General features: G+C 44.1%; 1 protein-coding gene across 6 annotated transcripts; it reads left to right on the top strand.

The window, feature by feature from the left end:
- The first annotated feature begins 1213 nt into the window (after nucleotides 1-1213).
- On the top strand, nucleotides 1214-23642 carry MAZ (MYC associated zinc finger protein). 6 transcript variants are annotated; one of them, XM_077447383.1, is made up of 7 exons: nucleotides 1214-1496; nucleotides 2802-2903; nucleotides 6578-7341; nucleotides 7815-7878; nucleotides 9235-9406; nucleotides 12810-13011; nucleotides 16787-23642. In XM_077447383.1, exons 1-6 carry the CDS (start codon nucleotides 1464-1466, stop codon nucleotides 12998-13000), a joined length of 1326 nt encoding a protein of 441 aa, XP_077303509.1. In that variant the 5' UTR covers nucleotides 1214-1463; the 3' UTR covers nucleotides 13001-13011; nucleotides 16787-23642. The 6 variants fall into 6 exon arrangements, with proteins under 6 accessions (XP_077303509.1, XP_077303511.1, XP_077303510.1 ...); XM_077447387.1 differs by lacking the exon at nucleotides 1214-1496 and adding an exon at nucleotides 1766-2727; XM_077447385.1 differs by lacking the exon at nucleotides 2802-2903 and having other exon boundaries at nucleotides 1217-1496.
- Nucleotides 23643-26219: the final 2577 nt, after the last annotated feature.

Genomic DNA, 26219 nt, shown 5'->3' with positions numbered 1-26219 from the left:
ATCGCATTGCCAAATCGCTGCAATGTGAAGCCGGGGCGTTTGATCGCTTCAGCAATGCAATAAATGCACCAAAATCAGCTCCACGAAAGGGTACAGGCGATATTTTTGGGGGGGGGGTGAGGTTTCCCAACATTGTCGCACTATAAACTGCGCTCCGTGTGACCGGCGTCGTCGCTAACGCTTGGATGCGAACATTATTTGAAATGCCCAGCCGGGTGCTAAAAGCACACAATGTAAATGTATTCTAACCTGGGGGAACTTCCTTCCCCTCCCCCCCTCTCTCCTTTCCTCCTCCTCCTCCATTGTGCCGGCTCCAATGTAACTCTACACAGGCAGCCATTAAATGGAATGCAGCTGCAAGCAAGAGGCGCTCTCCCCCCTCCCTCCTCCTCCTCTTTAAGCTCCCTTATCTGCCCTCCGACAAATAAATGCCTGGGCCAGGAGGGAAGCGCCGCCCACTCCCTTTAAGAGCCAAGCCGCTCATCAATGCAGGGCGGGCGATACCACTATATCAGGGGGGGGAAACCCGAGCGCGCGCGCTGGCTGTTAATTCAGATGTAAACCATTCACCGCTCTCTAGTGCCTGGGTTGCCAGCGATGTGTTTACCTTCCCCATGATCGCACACTCCCCCCCCCCCAACCTCCTCCCCATCTTGTTTCCCTCCAACATCGACCTCTCTGCACAATGCACAGTCTCCATTTTGCAACAAAAAAAAAAAAAGAAGCTCCCTCCCTTGTTTTTCTTTTTAGTTCAGTCCTGCCTCTGCAGAGGAAGAGAGAGAGAAAAAAAAGATACATTGTTGCAATGCATTGATCGTGTTTTTTTTTTTTTTCTTTATTGCAGCAGAATCTCCCTCCCTGCACCCCCTCCTTATGATCTGATCGGTGTAGGTTTGATTTTTTTTTTTGGAGGGGAGAGGGACTTTGCAGATGGGGGTGGGAGGGTGAAAGGTCAAAGCAGCTGCCATTTTTTTTTTTTTTGGGCCAGTAAATAATGCAGAAATAATCAGAGGAGGAGGAGGGGGGAGAGATCAGACAGGCTTGCAGTCATATCCCAGTCTGCTCTGTACAAGGAGGGGGGTGGGGGAGCACCCAGAGAGAGGGAGAGGGGAGGGGTGCCAGTGATGTCATTGCAGCTCTGATCTCTCTTTATTCAATCCTGTGTGTATTTTATGGGATTTTTTTTATTTATTTTTTTAAATCAAGCTCTGAAAAAAAAAAAAAAAAACTAGCCTTTAGGGGGCAGTGATCTGCAAGGGAGAGAGAGAGAGAGCCATCCAAAGCAGAGCAAGGCGAGGGAGGGAGGGGGAGAGTGCTCAGTTCCAGAGAGGGGGGGAGATCACCGGGACTCACACAAAAAAAAATTTTTTTTTATATATTTTATATCAAACCACCCCCCCCAAAAATAGATTTTTTTTTTTTTTAACCCAACACCACCCACCCCACCCCCTCCCCTCTTCGCCATGGATGCAAACTGGACCAGCTTTATATTCCAGGTAATGGATGTCTTTTGTTGGGTAGAGGGTGGCTTTGGGATGGTGTTTGCTGCTGTTGCTGTTGTTTTTTTATTTTTTTGGGGGGTTGCATGCGTTACCTTTCCTGCCGGCGACTTAGGGGGGCCCCCCCCATCAAAAAAACGGAGCCCTGAAAATTAGCATCTTCTTCTGTCTGTGAGTATTTTTTTTTTTTTTGCAGGGAGGGAGGGAGAGCAAAAAGAGGAGATGGTGTTGGGTGTTTAAATCACCACCCCTCCCTCCCATCTTTTTTTTTCCCTCTCCCTCTTCTTCCCTTTCATAGAAATAGCGAGGCGCCGCGAGGATAATATTCCCCTTGCAAAGGGCGGTCTGCGCCGGGTGTCCGCGCTTTAACGCCGGGGGGAATGTATCGATAGGTCGGTGCCTGCTCGGCTTTATGCAAGGCACTAATAGGATTTCTTGCATGGCCGTCATGGCTCCGTGTGTGCAGCTCTTTGTCTGCAAAAAAAAACAGCGTCCGTCCCCTTAATTCAGGGCCAGGCAGTGTATACTTGTAACCGTAGACATACCGGGGCTGCAGGGGGCTCTTGTAGCTTAAATATTCCGATCACAGGCCGAGAATACACCATAAGTGCTTTTAAACCGCCACTGTAGTTCTGTCTAATAGGGGGGACATTGGTGGGAAAAGGGGGGCTTTTTTGTTGTTGTCGCCGGTGGGCAGGAAGAAATAGCAAAAAGCAGCACATGAGTGTAGTTTTTGGTGCCTGCAGAGCGTTTACAGCGACCGATTTATTTATTTTTTGTTTATTTTTTTGCGTTCGGCATGGTGACAGGTGAAGGGCCCACCTGTACGCCAGCTCCGCTAAGAGGTGGGAGCTGGTCGGGATAAAGTGTTATAGCATGTCATCAAAAGGGGTGTAAAGCTGTGCCACCTTGGATTTGGGATTCAGTACGACGATTGCGCAAAATGTGTTCAGTTTTTGTTTGTGTTGTTTTTGTAAACTTTTTTATTTTTATTTTTTTTACATTTGATTATATCACTTATTAGTTTTTGCAATAAGTTTTTGAAGAGGGGCATAAAGCTGTGCCCCCCTTTTGATTTGGGCCTCTGTGCGGGAATCGTGCACAAAATGTTTTGTTTTACCTTTTTTATTTATTTTTATTTTTTTGTGATTATGAAACACTTTTATGTCAAAATGTTAAACTGTTGCAATACGTTACATCCAAAATAACCACAGTGTGGCCTAATCTGGTGATTATTATGTTTTTTTTTTTTTTTTTTTTTTTTTGTATTTTATTTTAATTTTTATTCTTATTCTTATTCAGGATTTATATAGCCCCAACAATTTGTGCAACGCTTTACAACATGAGGGCAGACAGTACAGCTACAATACAATTCAATACAGGAGGAATCAGAGGGCCTTGCTGGTTAGAGCTTACAATCTAAATTTCCATACAAGTTTTTATTTTTATAATCTTTTTGTTATATATTTTTTTTTTTATCATACGTTTTGGAGAGGGCGTAAGTCTGTTCCCCCTTTTTGATTTTGGGTCCAGTAAAGTGAACATGCGCAAAATGTGTTTTTAGTTTTGTTGTTGTTTACCCTTTTTGCTTGATTATGAAACAATCTTTTTTTTGCAATAAGTTTTTTTTATTTTTATTTTTTGAGGGGGTGTAAGTCTGTACCCACTAATTTAGCCCCGAGCACAGCGACCGTGCGCAAAATGCGTTCAATATTGTTATTTAACCTTTTTTTTTTTTTTTTTGATCATAAAACCTTTTTTATTTAGTTATACAAAATGTTTAACCGTTGCAAAAGGTTTCTCCAAGGCAACCACAGTGTGGCCTAGTCTGGAGAGAAATATACCAAACACACATTGTGCAATGTGGATATACTACTGTTACATTTCTATTTCATGCAAGTTATATTTTTATAATAAAAAAAGTTACTATATATCTATATACATTCTCTCTTCATAAGTTTGAAGAGGGTGTAAAACCTTTCTCCCCTTCTATTTGGGCCCTGGTGCAGTGACAGTACACAAAATGTATTCAACTTTGTCATAATGTAACCTTTTTTTTCTGTATTTATGATTTGTTTTTTTTTGTTTTTTTCTACAAATTGCTCAACTGTTGCAATACATTTTCTTTACGGTAACCATAGTGTGGTCTGGTCCGGTGATTAAGTTAGAAGATATCGAACACAAATACAATATGAATATATTATTGCAATTATATATTTTTTTTCTCTTTTATAACCATTTGTTAAAAAAAAAAAAGCTTTTGGACTTATTGCAAAAACTTTTCTTTAAATTTAACACTGAGGCGCTTTACAGTCGCTATAGCACTAAAAATGGCGCCTGCAAATCGCCTCTTTTGTCAATCCAGTGTGACCGCCCGAGTGCTTTCACACTGGAGCGGTGCGCTTGCCAGACATTACAAAAAGGCCTGCAAGCAGCATCTTTGCAGCGCTTTAGGAGCGGTGTATCCACCGTTCCTAAAGCGCCCCTTCCCATTGAAATCAATGGGTAGCGCTTACAACCCTTGTGCCGCTAGCGGGGCGCTTTCAAAAAAACGCTGCTAAAAAGGGAGGTAAAGTCCGATTAAAAATAGCAGCGCTTTACCGCCAACGTCCCCAACATCCCAGTGTGAAAATTCCCTTGGAACAGCTGTACATTTTGTAGAACAGTTGTTTAAGCCTCCTTCCACGTCATGCCGATTGCCGGTGTCCTATCAAATATGGTCCCCCATCGGATAGTGTCCGCTGTGTACTGCGCATGCACAGTACACAGCACACACAGATTCCGAAAATAGCCGAGGATGAACGGCACCTGCGCCGTGAGTCCAGGTTCAAGCCCCACCATCCAAGTTAGAATAAAAAGAGCCGAGCGCAGCGAGCAAAGCTCGCCCGCGAGGGGCCCTCTAATTTTCACAACCCCTGTGTCCGCTTGGATGGGGGGGCTAACGCCTCCACCCACGGCGCAGGCACCGTTCATCTTCGGAGATTTTCCGAAGCTTCGTCTGCCCCATACTGCACATGCGCAGTACAGGGCGGACACTATATGATGGCAGGACACTATCTGCCAGAACACCGGCAACGACACCGAATCGGTGCATCAGCGACTTTGTGGTGCCGCAACGATTCCCAAAGGTAGTACCTGAAGTACTTTTGGCAACTTTGGGGGAAATTTCAATAGACATCTGTGCATGAACCCTCAGATGTCTTTCAAATTTCCCTTGAACTCGCACTGAAATGCAGATTTGAAACCAATGGTGTGCAGCTGCACTTTTTTCAAACCCACCCTCATTGTGAATGAGGGCTAATTCAAAGAAAAGTGTTAATGACCATATTGAACACATTTTGCACCACAGTCAATATATTGGGGCATTGGTTGTGCTCTCAACCAAACTGTCAAGCCATCCAATGGCTGGTGTCATAAGTGATCACATGTGCAGCATCATGGCAGTTAAAGATTCGGGGAAACGCAAAGTTTACAGGACACAGTGGGGACCAGTTGAGACGCACAGCGCGACTTGTGCATGAGCAGTAGGGAACCGGACAGTGAAGCTGCAAAGCTTCGCTTCCCGATTCCCTGACAAAGGATGGTGGCAGGGGCAGCTGAGAGACAAGCGATTGCTCATCCTCTGCCGACATCGCTGGACCCTGGAACAGGTAAGTTTCCATTTATTAAGAGTCAGCAGCTGCAGTATTTGTAGCTGCTGACTTTTAATTTTTTTTTTTTTTTTTTTTAAGGTGCAGCTCCTCTTTAAGTCCAACAATTGGGTATAATTTTAATTTGGCAATCGGGTATAAAAATTTGCAATACGATAACATGTGTAATAGTTATATATTCATATTGTACAATGTGTTTTAAAATGAATCTTTGAACGAGGCCATACTGGTTACTTTGGAGAAACTTATTGTAGCAGTTCAACATTTTGCAAAAAAATAAATAAGTTGCTCCAGAAAGTGTGGTTTACTTAGTCTAGCGATTTTCAGTTGGGAAATATCAAACACAAAATGTACAATATTGATTACTACCAGTAAACATTTTGCATTCATACGCTTTTTTTTTTTTTTTCTTCTAATAAGCTGTAAAACACAACTTTTTCTTTTTGCAAATGAGTGAATAAGTTCAAACAGTCATGATCTTCTGCTTGGACTGGTTGGGCGAATTCAGTTGTGTTTTCGACTGGTTTTGCAGAATTGAAGACCTAATTCCCAGCATGGCTTTTCAAGATTTTAAAGTCCCTATATCTGCAACCTTTCACAATGCCAACCTAAACATTTTGGCTTAGGCTTGGTTCACATTGGGGCAAATTGGATGTGGGTATTTGCATGACAGGAGACTGTGACTGGCTCTCGATGGAACCGGTTCACACATCTCCGGGGGTGACTGCTGAGCGAATTTCACAGAGGTCCTGTGTGTCTTTTTGGTTTTTGTTTCAAGTCCGAATTCGTGCAAAAAAATAGTTTTATCTGATTCGTTCCTGAAACGGAGAACAGGGACGCACCGGACCCCTGCTGTGAGTTGCATCCGCCTTAGGTGTGAACATATGCACAGGTTTTGTCAAGGTAGACCTCTATTAATGTGGAGGTTAACTTGGGTGGGAAGAGATTTTCTTGTGCACAGAGAACTTCCTGTTGGCTTTCCTCAGCCTTCAATGGCAGTATACTGGGAGTCCTAGTTTGTTTTTGACTATTATCTGTACACATTTCCAAATGGTATTAATTAACCTTTTGGATTGCCGTACTAAGGCTTACTTACCATTTTTAAAGTGTTTTTGTAGTGTGCTTTCCTAACTAGGTGAGACAAGATTAGGCCTTCATCTGGTTTATAATATTTCTGGGGCAATTGGTTAATCTAAGTGGGCTTTAGGCATTCTGTGTATCACCAGCACATTACAGATAGCATTGGATAATTCCTTTCAGTCCCAGAAGTAGCTTAGATTTCCTATCTGCACCATCATACAGAGCTAGTCCCACAGCTTTCAAACATCTCTGCCCTTGGCTAATTCAGGTAAGAAGACACCTGTAAAGAAACTTTTGAAAGTCCTTGTAAGGTTTTTGTTTTTTTTTCCTTTTCTTTTTCTTTTGCAGACCCCTCCGCCACCCCCTGCCGAACCTCTGCAGGTGGAACTTTTGCCAGTGTTAGCTACAGTATCTGCACAGCCAGATGGATCCCTCGCTTCCCAGACAATGGTGCACACCATGGCTGCCCAGCACCCTTCCACAGTGGACACGGCAGCCCTCAAGCAGGTGGTGCCAGGTCTGTCCATTCCCCAGCAAATGGCACCGACACCTGTCACGTCACAGCCCTCCCCTGTCACTACCACCACCGCCCTTCCCCTGCACCCCATCATGGAGCTGCCCAAGAAGTCCAAAAGTCGGGGCCCCTACATCTGTTCCTTGTGCTCAAAAGAGTTCAAAAATGGCTACAACCTCAGAAGGCATGAAGCAATCCACACGGGCACCAAACCTGCCCGGGCACAGCCAGCCACAGTTAAAATGCCCACAATGGTGCCGCTCAGTTTGCTCAGTGTTGCTGGCGCACTCGGAAGTGGTACAGAAACCCTGGAGGTACCCACCTCTCCTTCCACCCTCCCCCTTTCGGTTCCCGGGCCCGCCCCAACGGCCAAGAAGGTGCGCAAGAACCATGCCTGCGAGATGTGCGGCAAAGCCTTCAGAGATGTCTACCACCTGAACCGCCACAAATTGTCGCATTCTGACGAGAAGCCCTACTCCTGCCACGTGTGTCAGCAACGTTTCAAGCGCAAGGACCGGATGACGTATCACGTGCGTTCCCACGACGGCACGGTGCACAAGCCCTACATCTGCAGCCACTGTGGAAAAGGATTCTCGCGGTAAGGAAGACAAATGGTGGGGCTGGGAGACCAACTGATATCCTGCAGTGGCTGTTGTAGAAGCACAGTTGCAGATCCACAGTACTGAGTTTACATAGTTATCGCAAGGAGAGGAACTTTAAAAGCATTATTAATATTTAGCGATTTTTGAGCAGCTTCTTGTTTCCTAACATAAGTAGACCACAGAGATCAGGTTTTAAAGATCAAAGGTAAGACAAGGTTGGATTGGCTTTTCACAGCAAAGAACAGGATGCTAAAATGTATAATATATCAGATAATGAGAGCAGGTTGGTAGTTGGCTTTTGTGATCAAGAAACAAGCATACCTTGTAAGCTAATTTTCTAAACGGGGAAAATAACTATTTAAGAGTAATAGTATAGTCTTTTCATACTTAATACATTCACTACCCTGTATATACCTGATAAATATATTGTGACTTACATAATTTTTTTTTTTTTTGTATGTTATTTCAGTCCTGATCATCTGAACAGTCATGTCAGACAAGTTCATTCTTCAGAGCGTCCATTTAAATGCCAGGTATTTTCTATACTGTCTACTTATCTTGCATGTACTATAGGAATAATTGTACATTCTGTAATATAACCAGCTATTATTGCAAATATCTCTTACATTTTTTCTCTTTCCTCTCCTTTTGAGAATTGGGATCTAGAGTCCTGTCAATTTAGGATTTTCGCTTTTTCATTTTAAAGCGACCCTGTGGCAAGGCTTTGGCAGTCCAAGTATTTACATAGCAGTAACTAAAACTTTAAAACTGTCCCTTGTAGCTGCAGGAATTGTGGACCAATTCATTCTCAAAAATTCACAGCAGAGGATGTGAATTCAGCACTGTATAGCAGTTTATCCTCAAGTTCACAGCAGAAAACACTGAAGCCATTCGCTCAGCAGCTCAGTTTACCCTGCTTCCCAGCCGTAGCTCAGCAGCCTTCCAGAATTCTCATATATATATATATATATATATATATATATATATATATATATATATATATATATATATATATATATATATATATATATATATATATATATATATATATATATTATAAAATTAGACCAGGGCTCTCAAACTGGAGGCTCTCCAGCTCACATAAGGCACTGCAAGTCTGACAGTTACAAGCATGACTCCCACAGGCAGAGGCATGATGGGACTTGTAGTTTCGCAACAGCTGGAGGGCTGCCAGTTTGAGACCCCTGATATAGATACAAAGCAAGAGCTCTGGGATAGGGAAGCAGAACGAGTTCAAATACTGAGTGAATGACTTCAGTGCTTTCTGCTGCGAACTTGAGGATAGTCATTCACTCAATAGTTCAACTCCTTCTGCTTCCCTATCCCAGAGCTTTGTGTGTATATAAAAGCTGAGACTGCTGGAAGGCTGCTGAGCTACGGCTGAGAGTGGGGAGCAGGGAGAACTGAGCTGCTGAGTCAATGATTTCAGTGCTTTCTGATAGCTTGAAGATGAACTGCTCCACAGTGTTGGCAGCTAAAGAGGTAGTAGGGGCTTGCTTTAAAGCACTTCCTGCTTGTAAAGAATATACAGATATCTAAATACCCAGAGCATGGGCGCAGGTTCACTTTCAGCCTTGTAGGTCTGTCTGTTCTGGAGCTCTCTGGTCTGCATATGAGGACTTTCATCAGATAGGGCATCTCTGGCTTTCACATGCATGTGTGAGCTTCTTAAGACTTGTGAACATGTTTGTATAATGATCTTTGAAAGGCATTGTGTGAAAGTCCACTTATAGGAACACTTTAATCTGGCTTTTACTGTGAATTGTTGGCGGTGGGGGGGGGGGGGGGGGTTGATTCTGTGCCAACTGTCGCCACAAGCGTTCCAGCAGTACTTTTCTTCTGAAGCAAATATCTGTAACTGTTCACAGACTTGTGAAGCTGCCTTCGCTACGAAGGACCGTCTGAGAGCGCACATGGTGCGACACGAGGAGAAGGTCCCCTGCCACGTCTGTGGGAAGCTCCTTAGCGCTGCTTACATCACGGACCACATGAAGGTTCATAACCAGGGTCCAAACCACGTGTGCGAGCTGTGCAACAAAGGTAAGACTGTAAAGGAGTGTTTGGGTCTTAGTTTTGCCATCCCCGCATGACACCAGGACACTCCCTATAACTCTTAAATGGGTGTATCCCAATGTCCAGCGATGCTCTTCTCAGCCATGCTTGAAGCACTTACTTCAGTGGGTTGGGTGGTCTTTATTTGGAAGCCCATTGGCTTCGTAAACTTAGGAGTGTTCATTTGGTCCATAGGCTTGGGCAGTAGGAAAATGCCAAGATCACAAGGGTTCTGGACAGGTGTAAGTGTAGAGTTTGTCTTTACACTTGACTCTAAACCCTCAATTCAAGATCTTCAACTGTACAGCTTGTTTTCCACCACATATCCACCCATTGGTCATCTTTCTGAAGACAGCCAGGGGTTATTTGTTGGCTGTATGGGTCCCCTGTGGGCATTTCTTTAACCACCAGCTGTCTTCAGTGTGGTGAGAAAGGGGCAGAAAGACCTCAACTTTGAAGATCTGTAAATTGAGGGGACAGAGGACCACCAATCCAGAAATGTTGCGATCCTCAATCCAAGGTTGTCCATTGGTGGGTTTGTGGAATTCTAAAGCTGCTGGTGTGTATGTGTATTATATTATTCTTTTTAAATTCCTGTTAAATGTTTTTAAGACTCGTGTCAGGAAGGTGGAAATTCTGTCTATCAGGGTGTTGAGGTAATTTTTAGGCTTAAATACATGGGCACCATAATATAAAAAAACTGCTATTCTTTGGGGCGAGGCTTAGCATGCTGGTAAGTAAAAACTTTGTGAAATAAGGTATAGCTACACTTCTAAAGGGTGGAGTTTAAGAGTACTATGCAAATTACAAAACCTTGCGGGATGAACTTAGTAGCTAGGCTCCTCGGGGGTGGCGTTAAGGGGGAAGTATGTAAATCACAGGCTAGCAAGCTTTAGAATGGTATATTTTGCTGAAATATTCCTGCCTTTACAAGTCACTGTTCTTTTAGCTATGCATGGCTTTACTTATAAGCTCTGCTAAGGAAACATACTGACTCCTAATATCCTTTCCTGTTAGGGCAGTGGATGTAATGTTTGTTTACAGACTATTCTATAGTGTGATTTATATATGTTGATTTGTAAAGCTTAAGAATAAAGTTTTAAGAATATAAATTTTTTATTTATTTTTTGTTCAGGGCTGTACTGTGCTCTTTAGTTATCTTTTGTAGTTTAAATTCAACTAATTAGAAATTAGATTTTTGGTGATAAACTCCATAGAGGTGGGAGTTATATCCATTTAAGTATATTGTAGGACCAGGAAACATGAGGCTTTAAAGGTAAACTCCAGGCAAATGGCCATATGCACGCTTAAAAATACATGAGCAAAATTTGTGTAATTTCTACTCTTGCCACAGTAGATAGCCTGTTAGTAGCCGCCATTATGCTCTATGGTATCAATGCTGCTCCTTATAATACCTGCCCCACTCATTCAACAAAATGTGGATCATCCTACAGCAGTGGGGGGGCCTCAAGTGTGGTTCTTGACAGTACCAAAGAGCTGCACATAAAAATCGGTTAGAGGCAGCAGACACAACAGGATATAATCGAAGACTACAGACATGATACAAGAGGGTCAGAGGCTGTGGATATGATGCAATAGATGGTCAGAGACTGCGGACCTGATTCAGGGGAGGCGGCCAGGGACTGCGGACCTGATTCAGGGGAGGCGACCAGGGACTCCTAAAAAGGGCCACTTGTGTCCCCCAGGCCAAAGGTTGGGCTCCAGGGTCCTACAGCAAGGTTCCCCTCTCCTAAGTTTTTACCTTTTTTAAACACCCTTCCCCCTCCATCCAGTTGTATGTAACCTGATAAATAGGCTGGCAGCACTGTGCTGTATGATAGATTCTGATTGGCTCACCAGAAGCTCCTCTCCTCTCTTTCTGCGGTGCAGGAAAATATTTGCCTGGAGACTTGCTTTTAAATGTTTTAAGCTAATGCTGAAATCCCTCAGTGAAACACAGTAAGGTAATTAAAAATCCTTTTAGCTTTGGCTGTGCAGGGCTTACCTGAGCAGTTCTGTTGGGAATACACAACGGTCTCTTCCGGAGTCTTTATGCCTCTCTGCTCATCCCTGAACTACCAGTCTTTGTATGGCCTGTTCCTTCTTGTCAGCTCTTCCGGCTAGGATTCCAGACACCTCTGTTGGTGTCTCCCTTCTTCTGCTGTATTCTCAATGATCTCATTTAAAAAAAAATTTGGTGGTCCGAGTGAGACCCTTTTTTTATATAGCCATTACAGGCGGGCATAGCAGAGAACTCCATGGGGCTGGGTGGTGAGCCCGCTATCCTTCAGTGAAGCAATGCACAGCCCAAAGAATCTCAGGTAGGGTAGGAAATTTGGCCATGCAGGGTTTAAAGGGCAGCTCCACCCTAAACTGATGGTATATATGATCAATAGTAGTCATGTGCTGGCTTCTGATGTTTCCAGGAGATCCCTGTGACGAGAGAGCTGTGCTGGAATTCTGCCAGTGATGGTGTCACTCCCCCCCCCTAATGGATTCCACAATTGTAAATAATTGAGCGAGGAGTGCAGCGGCGAGCGAGTGACATCACAGGGAGCAGAGAACCGAACCACCAGCAGCAGCAAATCTCTCCATCTGAGTCTCCCGATAGATATCAGAAGTGGGTGACACAGTTCTCTGGCACCAACCTTTACCTGAACGTTTATGGAGAGTTTACTTTTTTAAATGGGGGGGGAGGGGGGAGAGAAATAGTTTAATTTTTAAAGCCGAACTCCAGCTATATAAACTTATAAATATGAGAGCTTTCTTCCCTACCAAGGGAATTTGTATTTCTCTCCATCCAGTCCTGAGATATATGCAGCCCTGTCTAGCAGGGCAGGAGACCTGCAGTTGACACTTGCAGGTCTTGTCCCTCCCCCACACTCGGCCTGTGACTGGACAGTAAAAGGAGAAGCAGCAGACCGATGAGCTCATCTCTCTCACGCTGCCTTCTCCTCCTATTGGCATGGCCCTTGTTGGCACTGCAGCACAACTAATTGACTCCTTGTGCTGCCTCTACCTCTCGTAGCCTGAGCTCTGCTGTATTGGGGCTGCAAGAGGCTTGTACAAAGTCACAATACATTTTATACAAAGCGATTACATTTTATTAATGATTACAGAACTGCATTACTTTGTGTCTGGAGTTCAGCTTTTAATGTTTCCTGGTTATTAGAAGAAATAGCTGGTGGGTGGGTTGATTAATATATATATATATATATATATATATATATATATATATATATATATATATATATATATATATATATATAATTTTTTTTTTTTTGAGGTGTGTGTGGGGGGGGGGGGGGGGGGTTTGGATGACAGATTCTTAGTAGAGAGCAATGCCTGTGGCCCGGCCTTAAAGCGGCGTGTGCTTCTCCTCCCCGTGCAGGTTTTGCCACGGCCGCCTACTTGCGGGTCCACTCGGTGAAGCACCACGGTCTGGTGTGCCCACGGGCAGACAGCTTCCTCTGCAAGTTGTGCAGCGTACACTGCAAAACTCTGGCTCAGCTGAGCGGCCACATGCACACACATGCCATGGCGGGGGCCACGGGCCTTGCTGAGGGGCCCTTACTGCAGTGACCACGGCTAAGGCAAGAGCGTAGTTACCTTTCCTTCTCTCTCTCTCCCTCCCCCACCCCCTTTCCTCCCTTCCCCCCTCCCCTTCGCCCCCCCCTTTTCTTCCTCTTCCTTGGGGCTGTATGCATTGTGGGTAGCTGGAGCTGTCCTGAGCATTGCTGGGTCTTGGGGTATGGCCCATAATCCTCTCCTGTCCTGTTTCTTGGCACATCTGTCTTGTCAATCATGATCTGTGTCTGGGCTCGTCCTGTAATAGGCATGTCGAACTCCCCAGTGGAAATTCCCACAGGGCTACATTATGGCCAAAAAAAAAAAAATAACAATGGTGGCGATTTTGGAAATTTGCTAATTCTGTAATAACAATAATAAACAACATTAAAAATAAAATAAATTTAAAAGCATAATCTTGATCAGGATTTCTAAATCAAGAAAGCATTTCCCGCACCGTAAACCTTCGCACTCTCCGGTTTGACATGCCTGTCATAATAGAATCTCGTTAATCCGTGCTTTTTGTTTCTGCCGCTCGTCTAGCTGCCTGATTTGTCTCCATTCTGTGTTCTTTTTGTTCTGCACGATTTTATGCTTTTTGCTAAATATTTTTTGTTATGCAGTTTTTAAAAGGTGACTTCATATTCAAATGTATGCAAAGCCAAAACCTTTTGCTTTTATTTTTTAGTTTTGGATCTAATGTGGAATGGTTAGATCCCCTGTCAGGTTTGTATTGCTTTCTGTGTCCCCCCCAGTGGGGAGATTCATCCCCTCTCTAGTTCCAGGCAACAGTTTTCTCAGGTACAGAATGTGATGGAAGATCCCAACATTTTTGAGTTGTCACATGAAGAGATAAGGCGGGCAGGAAGGGGGTCACCTGTTCAGGTGACCACTAAAGCCTGCCATAGAGGGAACGAATCTCAGCCAGTAAAGCAAGGACTGGCTGAGATTCTTACAATCTATGGGCAGGCTGGTTGTACCCAAGTTGATCCATCGATTGACTTGGGTACAACCAGCCTGTCAGATTTTTTTCATATAGGAATACTGCCGGCGTAAGCAGAAATCATTGTGCTCTGTGGCTTTCCTGAGCTCCTCCACCGGCAGAATTCAATACAGTTGCTGGAGGGATTCCCCCATCACCGCTGACTGTGTTGATGTAGGGGAATCGGGCGACCCTTTTTTTTTTTTTTCCCTCCACCACATCAAATCATGTATGGCTTGCCTAAGAGGAAATGTATGCCTTGCTATGGTGGGATCTCCTTAGTTTGTGTTGTGCCTGTAGCAAAGAAAGCAAACGGAAATTGTTCCAGACAGACACAGATAGGAAAAAAAAGTCCTAATCAGGCCATACACTATGCATATTTCTTTCCTGAAACCATGGGTTGCAGGAAAGGAAATTCTTACGATTTCTGCATCAACACAGACCAAGCTGACAGGGGAATTCCCCCCCCCCCCCCTGTTGAGCAATTGTCTGTAGGGGCGTGCAGGGAAAGCTGTCCCCGCCAAGAGATGTGATTATCACTATAGGAGCCACTAGCGATAATTGTAAGAGAATCTGGCAGGCTGGCTGTACCCAAGTTGGTTGATCAACTTGATACATTCAGCCTGCCCATTAACGGTTCAAATCTTGGGTGGTTCCTGTATGGCCGGTCTTAAAGTGGTTGTAAACCCTTACAAACCACTTTGACCTACAGGTAAGCCTAGATTAAGGTTTACCTGTAGGTCCAAGAAATATCTCCTAAACCTACACAGTTTAGGAGATATTTTCTGAAAGACGGGCACCGCTGTCTAGACAGCGGCGTACTGAGCGTGCCGCTGTCAACTGCATAGTAGTCCATTATGCTTTACCTTTGCAGGGAATCAAAGAGGAAGTAAACCCATCCCTCTACGCCAGGGATATGCAATTAGCAGACCTCCAGCTGTTGCAAAACTACAAGTCCCATCACGCCTCTGCCTCTGGGTGTCATGCTTGTGCCTGTCAGTCTTGTTATGCCTCATGGGACTTGTAGTTCTGCAACAGCTGGAGGTCTAATTGCATATCCCTGCTCTACTCTTTCTCAACATACTAATGCATTTTTTTAAAAATAAAACCTGTCTTCATTGCACACCTTATTTTAAACCAAGTGATGTCATCCATCGGTCTCTGTTACTCTATGCAATGCAGGCAGATCATGGCTGGTGGGAGGGGCCAGCAGGGTGATTTCCTGAAAAATCAGAGCACACAGTGTTTCATCAGATTAGGCGGCCTGTCGGAATGTGAAACGGGAGTGATGTTTTGTCACCACCATCTTGCTACACCCCACACTCCTCCACAGTAAGGATACACTGAGAAGGGGGCAAGCGGACATCTTGTTGCACCCACCGGAGTTTTGCATCTTACACTTATTTTTAACAGTAAACTGAGTTTATATAGTGAAATACAGTACTTAGAACTCCGTCTCAATGTTCAGATGTTGAATTTTAAAAGCAGCAGCAAGCCTGCTGATCTCTCAGGTTTGCTAATCTGACAGAAGTTTGCAGCTTTTAAAATTCAACATCTACACCCACACAGAGTTCTAAGTCCTGTATTTCACTATATAAACTCAGTTTACTGTAAAAAAAAAGTGTAAAATGCAAAACTTGATGTAACAAGATGTCTGCTTGCCCCCTTCTCAGTGTATCCTTACTGTGGAGGAGTGCAGGGTGTAGCAAGATGGCAGTGACCAAATATAATTTCCGTTACACATTCTGACAGGTGGCCTAATCTGACGAAACACTGGCCTCAGTACTCCCCTCCAGAGCCCTCAGTCCTGATGCAAGCTATGGGGGTGGCCCTTGGAAGGAGTTATGCAAATAACAAATAGCCTTGATTGAATGGATGTCGGTCTCCTCACTAAGCTTTCATGATTGAAAGAACTGAAATCCAATGAATGAAAGGGGCAGGTCGGGGAGGAAAGAGCTAGATGATGTGCTCAGTCTGTGGCTCTGCAGCTGTTGCATAACTACAAATCCCAAGCGGCATTGCAAGGCTGACAGTTACAAGCATGACTTCCAACGGCTGAGGCATGATGGGACTTGTAGTTCCGTAACAGATGAGCGGCCACAGGTTCAGCACCCATGTCGGGAGTCTTCAAACTATGGCCCTCCAGTTGTTCAGGAACTACAATTCCCATCATGCCTAGTCATGTCTGTGAAGGTCAGAGTTTCCCAATGCCTCATGGGACGTGTAGTTCCTCAACAGCTGGAGGGCCATAGTTTGGAGATCCTGCACTAGATTATGCTGGATGTCCTACAGCCAGGTAATGAGGCATGCTTTCTCTGAATTTCTGAAGCTTCTAATGCACATTTGTGAGAAGCTCACAGTGTACAGTGAAATCGCAGTAAGCGCTTTCCAGGAGAGGAGTCGATACAACTGTGCAAGACTGAAAGAAAGGCTGGAGGTCAGATTTAACCATTACATGCTTTTTCCAAAACTAAAAAAAAACAAAGTTTTGGTTTTTCACAAATTGTTTACCCATCAAGTTGGGATCGGTGAAGAGAGTATAGTGTTTGAATGACGTTAACCTGTTGCTCTAATGTCCCAGTCTGACTATCTCTGGGACTGGCATTGCAGTTTTTTTTTTTTTCCTGGCTTTAGGTCCCAGAGGCTTCTCAGCATGGGAATTTCAAATAAGGAATTCCTTTTTAAAGTGTCTAAATGCTACACTCTCTCCACCTTTTCGCTTTACTAATTCCTCTGTGATACATGGAGCCACCCTTTTTAAACTCCACCCCATTTGTGAATCTGCTCAGTTTTCAACCATTTTTTCTCTTGTCTTGCAGGGACCTGCCAAGTCTGCCCTCTGTCGGACCCAACAGCCGCTGTGACCGCTGTCCTGCCCAACGCTACTGTCCCTGGCATACTGCCATCGCAGCCCTGGTGACTGGCTCTTCTGGAGGGGGATACAGACGCTGCGGCCTCTCTCTTCTGATGTGTTTGTGTACAGACTAATGGGGGGTGCGATGGCTCCTCTAATGCGCACATAATGTATTATGAAGAGGGGGTGCATGTAACCTCCTCCTGTCACCTTCAACCTCCTCAGGGAGGAACTAATGAAGGTGACACAGAAAGACAAAAAAACAAAAAAGGAACACCATCCATACCGACAGCTTGGTACTACCGGTACCCTATTGCCCCATATTCACTACTAGACACAAACTGCACTGGGCAGAACTTTATACACTACACCCGCCTGGGTGGTGGGAAGAGGAGTGTAGCATTTAATCGGCATGTGGCCCTCGTCGTGAAACTTTCCAATCCCGCTGTTGGTTAGAGTGGCTGGTGTGGAGCTGGCACACAGGGATGACACGGGATGGGCCACTGCAGTAGGGAAAAGTTGGCCACACAGGCTTGACTAGCAGAGGTGGACTTCACTAGACATTTTATCTGCAGTTCTCCCAGGTTGTCGGACAGACGCAGCGTCCTGTGGATGGTGTAGACCTATTTTAATTTTAATGAGTTTTAATAACACTAGATGAAGAGTACTTTTTTATCTTTATTCTTTACCAGTTCAATGGCTGGCTGTTAAAAAGGGGGGGGGGGGGGGGGGTATAGAATTTCAGAAGACCCCCTGGGAAAGTAGAGGTAGGAAAGGAAGTTCCATTAAAGTATTGGTGCTGCAAAGAGGTGCAAGTAGCACTCTCCAATGGAATGTGGGAGGGTGGGGGGGCTGTACTTGGATGAGCTGGGAAGTATGGGTAGTGGGGGGGGGGGGGCTGTACTTGAGCAACAGGAGACTTACGGGAGGGACAAGGGGCTATACTGGACTAGCATGGAGTAATAGGGGCCTTCCTGGAAGAGAAGGGAGTAAAAGGGTGTTGTATTTTAGGAACCATAGACTGTACCTAAGAAGCGGGGGTAAGTGGAGCATACTGAAGGAATAGAAGACTGTACCAGGGGAACCAGTGGGGAACCTGGGGCTGGCTGAACTGCAGTAGAACAAGGAAAGGAGAGCTCTACTGGAACAACATTTAGGAATGAAGGGAGGCTTTATTAGAGAGAAATTGAGAAATGGTACTAGAGAGAAACTGGGAGAACAAGGGGGCTTTACCATAGAAATGGGGGGCCTTGCTGGAGGAGCAGGGAGGAATCTGGGGAGACCTTGCTGAAGGAGCAGGGAGGAATCTGGGGAGACCTTGCTGAAGGAGCAGGGAGGAATCTGGGGAGACCTTGCTGAAGGAGCAGGGAGGAATCTGGGGTGACCTTGCTGAAGGAGCAGGGAGGAATCTGGGGTGACCTTGCTGAAGGAGCAGGGAGGAATCTGGGGTGACCTTGCTGAAGGAGCAGGGAGGAATCTGGGGAGACCTTGCTGAAGGAGCAGGGAGGAATCTGGGGAGACCTTGCTGAAGGAGCAGGGAGGAATCTGGGGAGACCTTGCTGAAGGAGAAGGAAGGAACCGAGGTCCTGGCTTGGAGGAGCAGGAAGGACTAGGGCGTGGTTTTTATGGAGGAGCACGGAGGAACCTAGGGGCTTGCTGGAGGAGCAGGGGGTAACCAGGGACCTTGCTGGAGGAGCAGAAGACTGGAGCAGCAGAGAGGAACCTAGGGCTCTGAAAAAGTTTGGGACTGCTAAAAATGTAAAACCGAAATATTCTCAGCAGAGAAGAGGATGAGACCCATGCTGTGGTTGGCTTTATTGCCCTGATTATGACCTTGGCTAAAGTCCAGGGAATTTGTTACAAAGTTTAAATGTCATGACCATCCTTGTACAACGTTTCAGGGCATAATGCAGGGTAAGGACTAAAACCTGGCATCCCTATTACATTTTTTTTTATTTTTATTTTCTTATTTCCCTTATCTTATCCTGTTCACCAGATCTTTCACTCTCTGTGACTCCCCCCCCTGAAGCCATTCCAACACCCTGATGAGCTTAGAACTTTGCAAATGGTTTTACAAACTTTGGGAAGCAACCACCGCTATAGTCCAACAATTCATAAACTGTGTTGCTCTGACAACGCCTACAAATGCTGTTGACAAGCTAGCTTTTGTAGATGGCTGTAACTAAATTTTAACAATGAAGCAAGTTGTGATTATCGGTGGACTTGCAGATCTCATTGGGTTCTGAATGTTGGGAGTATGGGTTGGGGTTGTAGTTTCAGATGTCACTAAAGCCCAAAAAGAGAGGCTTCCAGAGCCACTTTTTGATCTTTTTTCAGATTTGACCAAGCACCCATCTGACCCTAGCATTTCAGTCCTAGTTGTTAGCGCGTCACATTTTAAGTGGTCCTGTTAACTGCATTTTGTGCAGTACTCCAGTATTGAGGGTCCAGTGTTTTAGCATTGAGGGTGTATCCTGTTCAAGTGATCCTGAACTAGACCAGATACGCTAAATGACCAAAAGCACGAGGACACCCTTCAAATGGTCAAGTTTTTCCAGTGAAGGGTAAGGTTAATTTTACAGCATATAAATTTAGAAAATTGTGTGCTTCCAACCTTGTGACAGCAGTTTGGGGAAGGCCTTCTTGTGTTCCAGCATGCCTGAGCCCCTATGCAAAAAGCTAGCTCGATAAAGACTAGGTTTTCACAATCTGATGTGAAGGATTCAAGTGGCCCGCAAATAGTCTTGACCTCAACCATACTAAACACCCTTGAGATGAATTGGAACACCAATTTATGAGCCAGATCTTCTCATTCAACATCAGTATCTGATCTCACAAATGATCTGTTGACTGAATGTGCACAAATTCTGACAGACTCCTTCACAAAAAAATGGGGAATGTTCTAGCCGCAAATGGAGGCGTACTCCATAAATAACGGTCATGGTTTTGGAATGGGACGTCCAACAAGCTCATATAGGTGCGATGGTCTGGTGTCCTCAAACTTTTGGCCATATAGTGTATCGTAGCAGATCTTCAACCTCCTAAAGAGCTACTTAATAGCCCAGACCAGGTGGAAAGTAGTCTTTTTAGGCTTGATACACACCCTTGTTTTTAATGTGCTTTTGCATCTGTTTTGTTGCATGTTACTGTAAACGCTGGGTAAATTTCACCAAAACGCAAATGATCGTATGCTGAAGGGCAGCAAAATGTAGCACACCTTGAGTGCAGTTGCAGCCTGATAAATCAGGACTATAGGTCTATTATTAAAAGGTTTTAATTGAAATATACTTTTTTTTTTTTTTCCCCCCCACAAAGAAAGCAGATTTGTTTGATAGATTTTTCTTGTCTGTAAATAATTTTCCTTCACTGGTGTCCTCATCAATAAATTGGAGACATAAAGGTGCAAAGAATTTTAGTAGCAAAGTACATAAGAAATAAGATGGTGATTTTGCTGATCTCTTTTAATGGGCTCAGTAGATTTCATTGTTTTTTAACTTTTTTTTCTTTATTTTATTCTAGGATAGGTAGGACTTATTTCACTAAAAAGCCTTTAGTAACTTTTGTAGACACTTGTCCCTAAATTGTACTGCACAAAATACAACATTTGCATAGAGTGCAGATTTAAAATGGAAGGGCATGTTTTAAAGTAGATTTTTATTAAAGTGGACCTTGCATTATTCAGTGCTGCCCTCCCTCCTTTTCTGTAAAAGAAAGTGGGGACAAAAAAAAAAGTGGTGGCAAAAATACACAATATACTTGGGTTTCCCCCCAACTCCAGTATTGTACTAGGTGACGTCATCCTCCTGCCAATAAGATGCATGGGAATGCTGAGTTGCCCAAATTATCAGCACAGTGCAGAATTGTCTTCTGGAGAGATTTAGAGATTTGGGCTACTCAACGAAAGCAGGATAACGGGATGATGTCTCCTTCAGCTAGACCCCAATAGAAAACAGCTGGAGAAAGGTAAATTTATTTAACTTCCCCCTCTCCTCCCCATTTTTTTTTTCTGTACTTCCAACTAGCATGCTAGGGAGGGGGACCTTTGAATAAGCCTCAACATGTTAATGTGATTTCCAAATTTTGTTTTCAAATCTGGTGATCCTGCCATGGTATTGTTTCAGGAATTTCCATTTTAAGCGGCGACAACGGTCTCCTAACTTCTCTACTGCGTTGTCGCCCTGCGTACCCGGTAAAGGTTAAAAGACATTAATCTGTGCTGGCATGGTTCATTGTTACTACCAGGAAGCCCACCCAGGGCAAAGATTTTCAGCTAAGGCTGGAACAAGTGCCTGTAGGCAGGAAGTGACTAAAGGATACTGGAGAAGATCAGCAGCACTGAGATGGGCAAAGAGAATGGTGGGGGAAAAAGATAAACAGTATTATGAAAAAAAAAAAAAAGTGATATTGTATACGGTGGTTTAGTAATCAAAATGGCATCCAGTTAGGGTTTACATCCATTTTTAGTTTATTTTTACAAAAATTCTCGTGTAGAAATAATATATGTTGTAAAATTTTGGAGTTTTTTGTTTAACGCTGTTCAACAGGGATTTTTGTTTTGGTTCTTAGCAGCCACTGCACAAATGGAAATTTTATAGGACGGTTTTGAAAAATGCCTATCTAGGGGGAAAAAAATGTTCTGATTGCAAAGAAGCTTCACTTACAGCTGAGGTAATAAAAGCCACTTCTACATTGTGTACCAGACTTTTTGTTAGATCAGCCCATATAAATTTTCATTTGTGGTCCATAAATTTTGATATTCATGGAAGGTGATGCATTTCTAGAAAAGGGATCTTGGTTCACGTAAAGGATTTGTCCTGGGCTTGATGCAAATTTGTCCCCAAAGCTCCCCTTCCCTCTCTAGATCATGTCCCAGCTTTTTATTTTTTATTTTATTTTTTTGTTTTTTTTTAAACCCATTTAGCAAGAAGCAGCTTTTTATTACTGCCTGTGACACCACCAGGACTGTAAAATTCGTGCACGGGAAACTGAGAGATCAGCTTCTGTGGGCATAGGCGCAGCCCCCAGAACTACAGTATATATCTCTAAAGATCCCTGTTCCTACACACCATAAGTGGACAGGTTTTTGAAGTCGAGTTAATTTTGCGGGGAAAGAAGTCCAATGTGTAGATGTGGAGGGGGCAGGCAAAGGTGGCGTTCTATGGTCGTTGACAGGACTTGCAACACTGTTTGGGGTTCCAGTGTAGAAGAGGCACTGTGTTTATAAGCTCAAGCAGGATGTTAGGAGCTAACTGAATTTGTGGAAGATACGCAAGTATTTTTTTTGGCACTTGTAGCATTTGTAAAGGGTAAAACAGGAGGAAATGTGCATATATTGCAGAGGTGTACCTTACTATATATACATTTCTGCTTGCAAAGATCTGTTGAAACTAATGGGTCATGAGGAGGCTCGCCTTTCCTTTATAAAGTTATCCGTCTCTTCTACAGAATGGGCATCACCGTGTCTCTATAGTTCAGTCAATGACTTTAGAGATTATCCTTCATCTGCGTCAACATCTGTGTTTGCCATTTAGACATTTTTGTTTTCTAGCTGACCATATTTTTTTTATTTTTTTTTGTCTTGATTCATTGGCATCACCATGTCTTAGTTGGGAGATGGTCCTTCGTGAGTCAAACAAGTTAATGTTTCCTAACTAGATATCTTAATTTTCTTGATGACCATCTTCCCTTCTTTTTTTCCAGAGATGCCTTGTCTTGATTTAGAGGCATCACCGTGTCTCTTTTTAGTTAAGCCAATGACTTTGGATATGTCCATGTTTGCCGTCTAGATATGTTTCTTTTGATAGATGACCATCTTTTTCAGAGATGACCGGCTTTCTTGATTCATTGGTTCAGTCACAGATCCTGTTCAGCAGCCCATTGACATGTTAATTTAGCAAAGGTCCATTTTTATTTTTATATTTTTATTTTTTTTAATCTTTATTCCCACCTACATCTCATAAGTCTATCCAGCTCATCTCCCAGAGAGTTGTGTGTTAAGCATATTCTGTCATCATCCTTTTTCTGACAGCCCCCAGTCTTGGTTCACATCTTCAACCAAAATCTATGGTCACCTGTGCATTGACCTCCTCATTTGTGCATTACAATGGGGGGGGGGAGCACCCATCTCGACCTAGCAGATCTACGTTAAACGTGTCTTATAATTTCCATTACAAAATGCCTGGTGTACAATATCTTTATAATAGGTCCTCTCCATAGTCCTTTCACCCCCTTCCTTGTCAGTGGAGCCTGGCCCTGCATGTCGTCCCGTTGTTATGCACCTTGTCCCTGGGCCCCTAGCCACCAGTGTTTTGGGGCAGGTGCACCTGCTCTTGTCAAGGGAGGTTCAAAGCAAATCCGTTCACTTCAGAAATGCTATTTTTTATTTTTTAATGTTAAAACATGATTGCTTTTGCGTTTGCAGATCCAATGTTGAGTGCATGAGACCTTGTGTATATAATATGTACAGGGACATGGTCTACAGGCTGTATATACTGTGTGTGTCACATGCATCTCGCACTGTAAATATCGAAACTGCTGGAAAGCCGTCATTTTGATATCTGTAAAAACAAGGAAAAAAAAAATAGGAAAAATTGTTTTCTTAAATGTCTTTGTGATGCTGATTTCTGTTTCTCACCCCCTCAGATGCCCAATGTCACTCCTTTCTGCCCAGTATTTCTTTGAGTTAACCCTGTCGGTAAAGGACTAGCCCTGCCTTCTGTTCTCTGTATCATGTAATCTGTCTCCGTATGTAGAATATTTCATGTCTACCTTCATGGTTGCTTATGAAACATCTGAATTTTAGTAAAATATTAAATCCCAAAGTTGCACGTGCCTTGTTTTTGTCACATCGTTGTATGATGGGGAAGTAACTTCTCTGTTTTGTGCTGTTTTTATTGGTTCCATTGTAGCAGACGTCACCCAAAAAGTTTTAACAAACTGCTGCACATTATTTCTGTAGCTGTGGGCTAATCCAACTTGACCCAGTTATCTTTTATTTTGCTCATTTGGAAATTTTATCCAGTGTTTCAGTGGAAACGCTTTCACCAAAAAGGAGCTTAGACTTTGTTGTCCTTTCCACATTCGGATTGATTTAATTATATTGGAGAGTTCAAAATCTGGTGCAGCTTTGCATAGAAACCAATTGGCTTCTAGGTGTGTGGGTTTTTTATTTTTTTTGTTTGGTCAAAGCTTCATTGAACAAGCTGTGTAGTTAAAGTGGTTGTAAACCCTTACAACACACTTTGACCTACAGGTAAGCCTAGATTAAGGCTTACCTGTAGGTCCAAGAAATATCTCCTAAACCTATATGGTTTAGGAGATATTTGCCGAAAGACAGGCACCGCTGTCTACGGTGAATATGCCGCGCGTGGCAGCTCCCATGCGCGGGAGTGATATCATCGCGGCTTTGCCGAAAGACAGCGGCGGAGCAGCGAAGACCCACCGAGAAGATGGATGCGCTGGACTACAGGGGACAGCAGTGACATCGCTGGCTCCTGTGTCAGGAAAGTGACACATAATGAACTATGCATAGTAGTCCATTATGCTTTACCTTTACCTCTTGTACAATTCTCGTTTTTTTACAGTTGTCCTCTGAAACTACAATACCAATACATTACTTAAGAATTTTTATTCTGTCCAATGAGAATTTTCGTAACTTTAGTAACCTCTTTATTTTCGATTATGACCCTTGCATGCAAAAACCGGTAACTGGTGATCATTCGTCTGATAATAATCAAGTGTATCAGGCTTGGTTCACACTGAGGTGACTTCAAAGTCACCTGACTCTCAAAAAACGCCCTGCACAGCTCGACTTGAAGTTGATGCAAGCCGCTCTGAAGTCGCCCCCAAGTAGTGCAGGAACCTTTTTCTAAGTCTGAACGACTTGAGTCACTCCGATTTAGACCGGTTAAACTGCACTGCATGGAGCGTGACTAAGTAGCCTAACAAGTCAGCCCAGTGTGAACCAAGCCTTAAAGGCTGCTTGGCTACCATGCACAGCTGCAACCAATTTTGCACACTCCAGTTTTTGTAAATTAACCCCATAGACGCCTATTTTGGGGAAAGGCCAACTAACCTACCCCTTTTGTGTGTGTTTTTTTTTTTTTGTTTTTATTATTATTGCAGGTTTTCTATATAGCGCTGCAAGTTTAGGCTGAGCTTTAAATACTGTACATTCTCATCAGTTCCTACCCTCAAGGAGCTTACAAGCAAAAGCCCACATCATAAATACTAAGGCCAATTTCAGACAGGATCCAATTAAGCCACCATCATGTTTTTGAAGTGAGGAAACCCACATAGGCACAGGGAAAACATGCAAACTCCATATAGATAATGTCCTGATCCTGCTTCAAACCGACCATTTTTGTGCTGCAAGGCAGAAGTGCTAACCTCTTGTGGGAGAAACTAATAGCCAGAGCAGTGGTCTCCAAACGGTGACGTGGACCCAATGGCCCTCTGGCCATTGGGGCACTATTCCTCCTACAGACACCAACATCTGAGAATTATTCCTTTCACTGACACCAACGATGGGGTACTTGTCTCCCTTGTATATAAACCACAGTCGCTATGTAATTTTTCTCTCACTATCCACCAAGCCTGAGGCATTTTCTACTCCCACTTGCCATTTTCCAACCCCATTGAGGCCTGAAGCACAGTATACTGGCCCTTTGTTAAGAAAGTTTGGGGACCCCCTGAGCTAGAGTAAAACCGACATGGTGAGAATGTACAAACGCCATGCAGATTCTGGCTCAGTTCACACCTAAACCAGCCGCGGATTGCACAGCAACGCTGTCCGTCCCTGTTCTCCGTTTTACGGACAAATTGGGGCAGAATCTTTGCCTGAATCCAGCCCTGAAACGGAGGCAAAGTCGCACAGAGTTTCTGTGCAGTGCACGCCGCAGCCGCCACGGAGACATGTGAACCAGTTCTCTATGGGGGGGGGGGGTGTTCTGACACAAAGTGTCCGCCTATCGAATAGTGTCCGGACTGTACTGCACAGGCGCAGCGCTTGCGCAGTATGGGGGACAAGGAGAATCCGAACATCACTGAAGAAGAACGGCACCTGCGCACTGAGTCCAGGTTGAAGCCCCACCATCCAAGTGGACATAGGGTTGCTCATAGTAACAGGACCCCTCGCGGGCCCGCTTCGCTCGGCTCTTTTATATTCTAACTCTCTGTCCACTTGGATGGTGGGGCTTGAACCTGGACACAGTGCGCAGGCGCCGTTTATCTTCGGAGATGTTCGGCTTCTCATTGTCCCCCGTACTGTGCAAACGCAGTACAGGGTGGACACTGTGATTAAGGACACTATCTGATCGGACACCGGTCACATTCTCCTGCTATGCGAAATGGATGCGAGAAACCGCATAGGTGTGAACCCAGCCTTATGCCCCATACAC

This window comes from Lithobates pipiens, unplaced genomic scaffold (genome assembly GCF_037356315.1).
Source record: "Lithobates pipiens isolate NorthernLeopardFrog02 unplaced genomic scaffold, aLitPip1_a1.2 Scaffold_22, whole genome shotgun sequence".
Taxonomy (NCBI): Eukaryota; Metazoa; Chordata; class Amphibia; order Anura; family Ranidae; genus Lithobates; species Lithobates pipiens.
The sequence above is the reverse complement of the archived record's forward strand: the minus strand, read 5'-3'. Positions and strand labels throughout refer to the sequence as shown.

Bases quoted from the DNA above. Each gene is read 5' to 3' on its own strand.
- MAZ (XM_077447383.1), top strand. From the start codon at position 1,464: ATGGATGCAAACTGGACCAGCTTTATATTCCAG. The intron at 1,497-2,801 runs GTAATGGATGTC...ATTCTTATTCAG, and splicing joins GGACCAGCTTTATATTCCAG to GATTTATATAGCCCCAACAA. The intron at 7,342-7,814 runs GTAAGGAAGACA...ATGTTATTTCAG, and splicing joins TGTGGAAAAGGATTCTCGCG to TCCTGATCATCTGAACAGTC.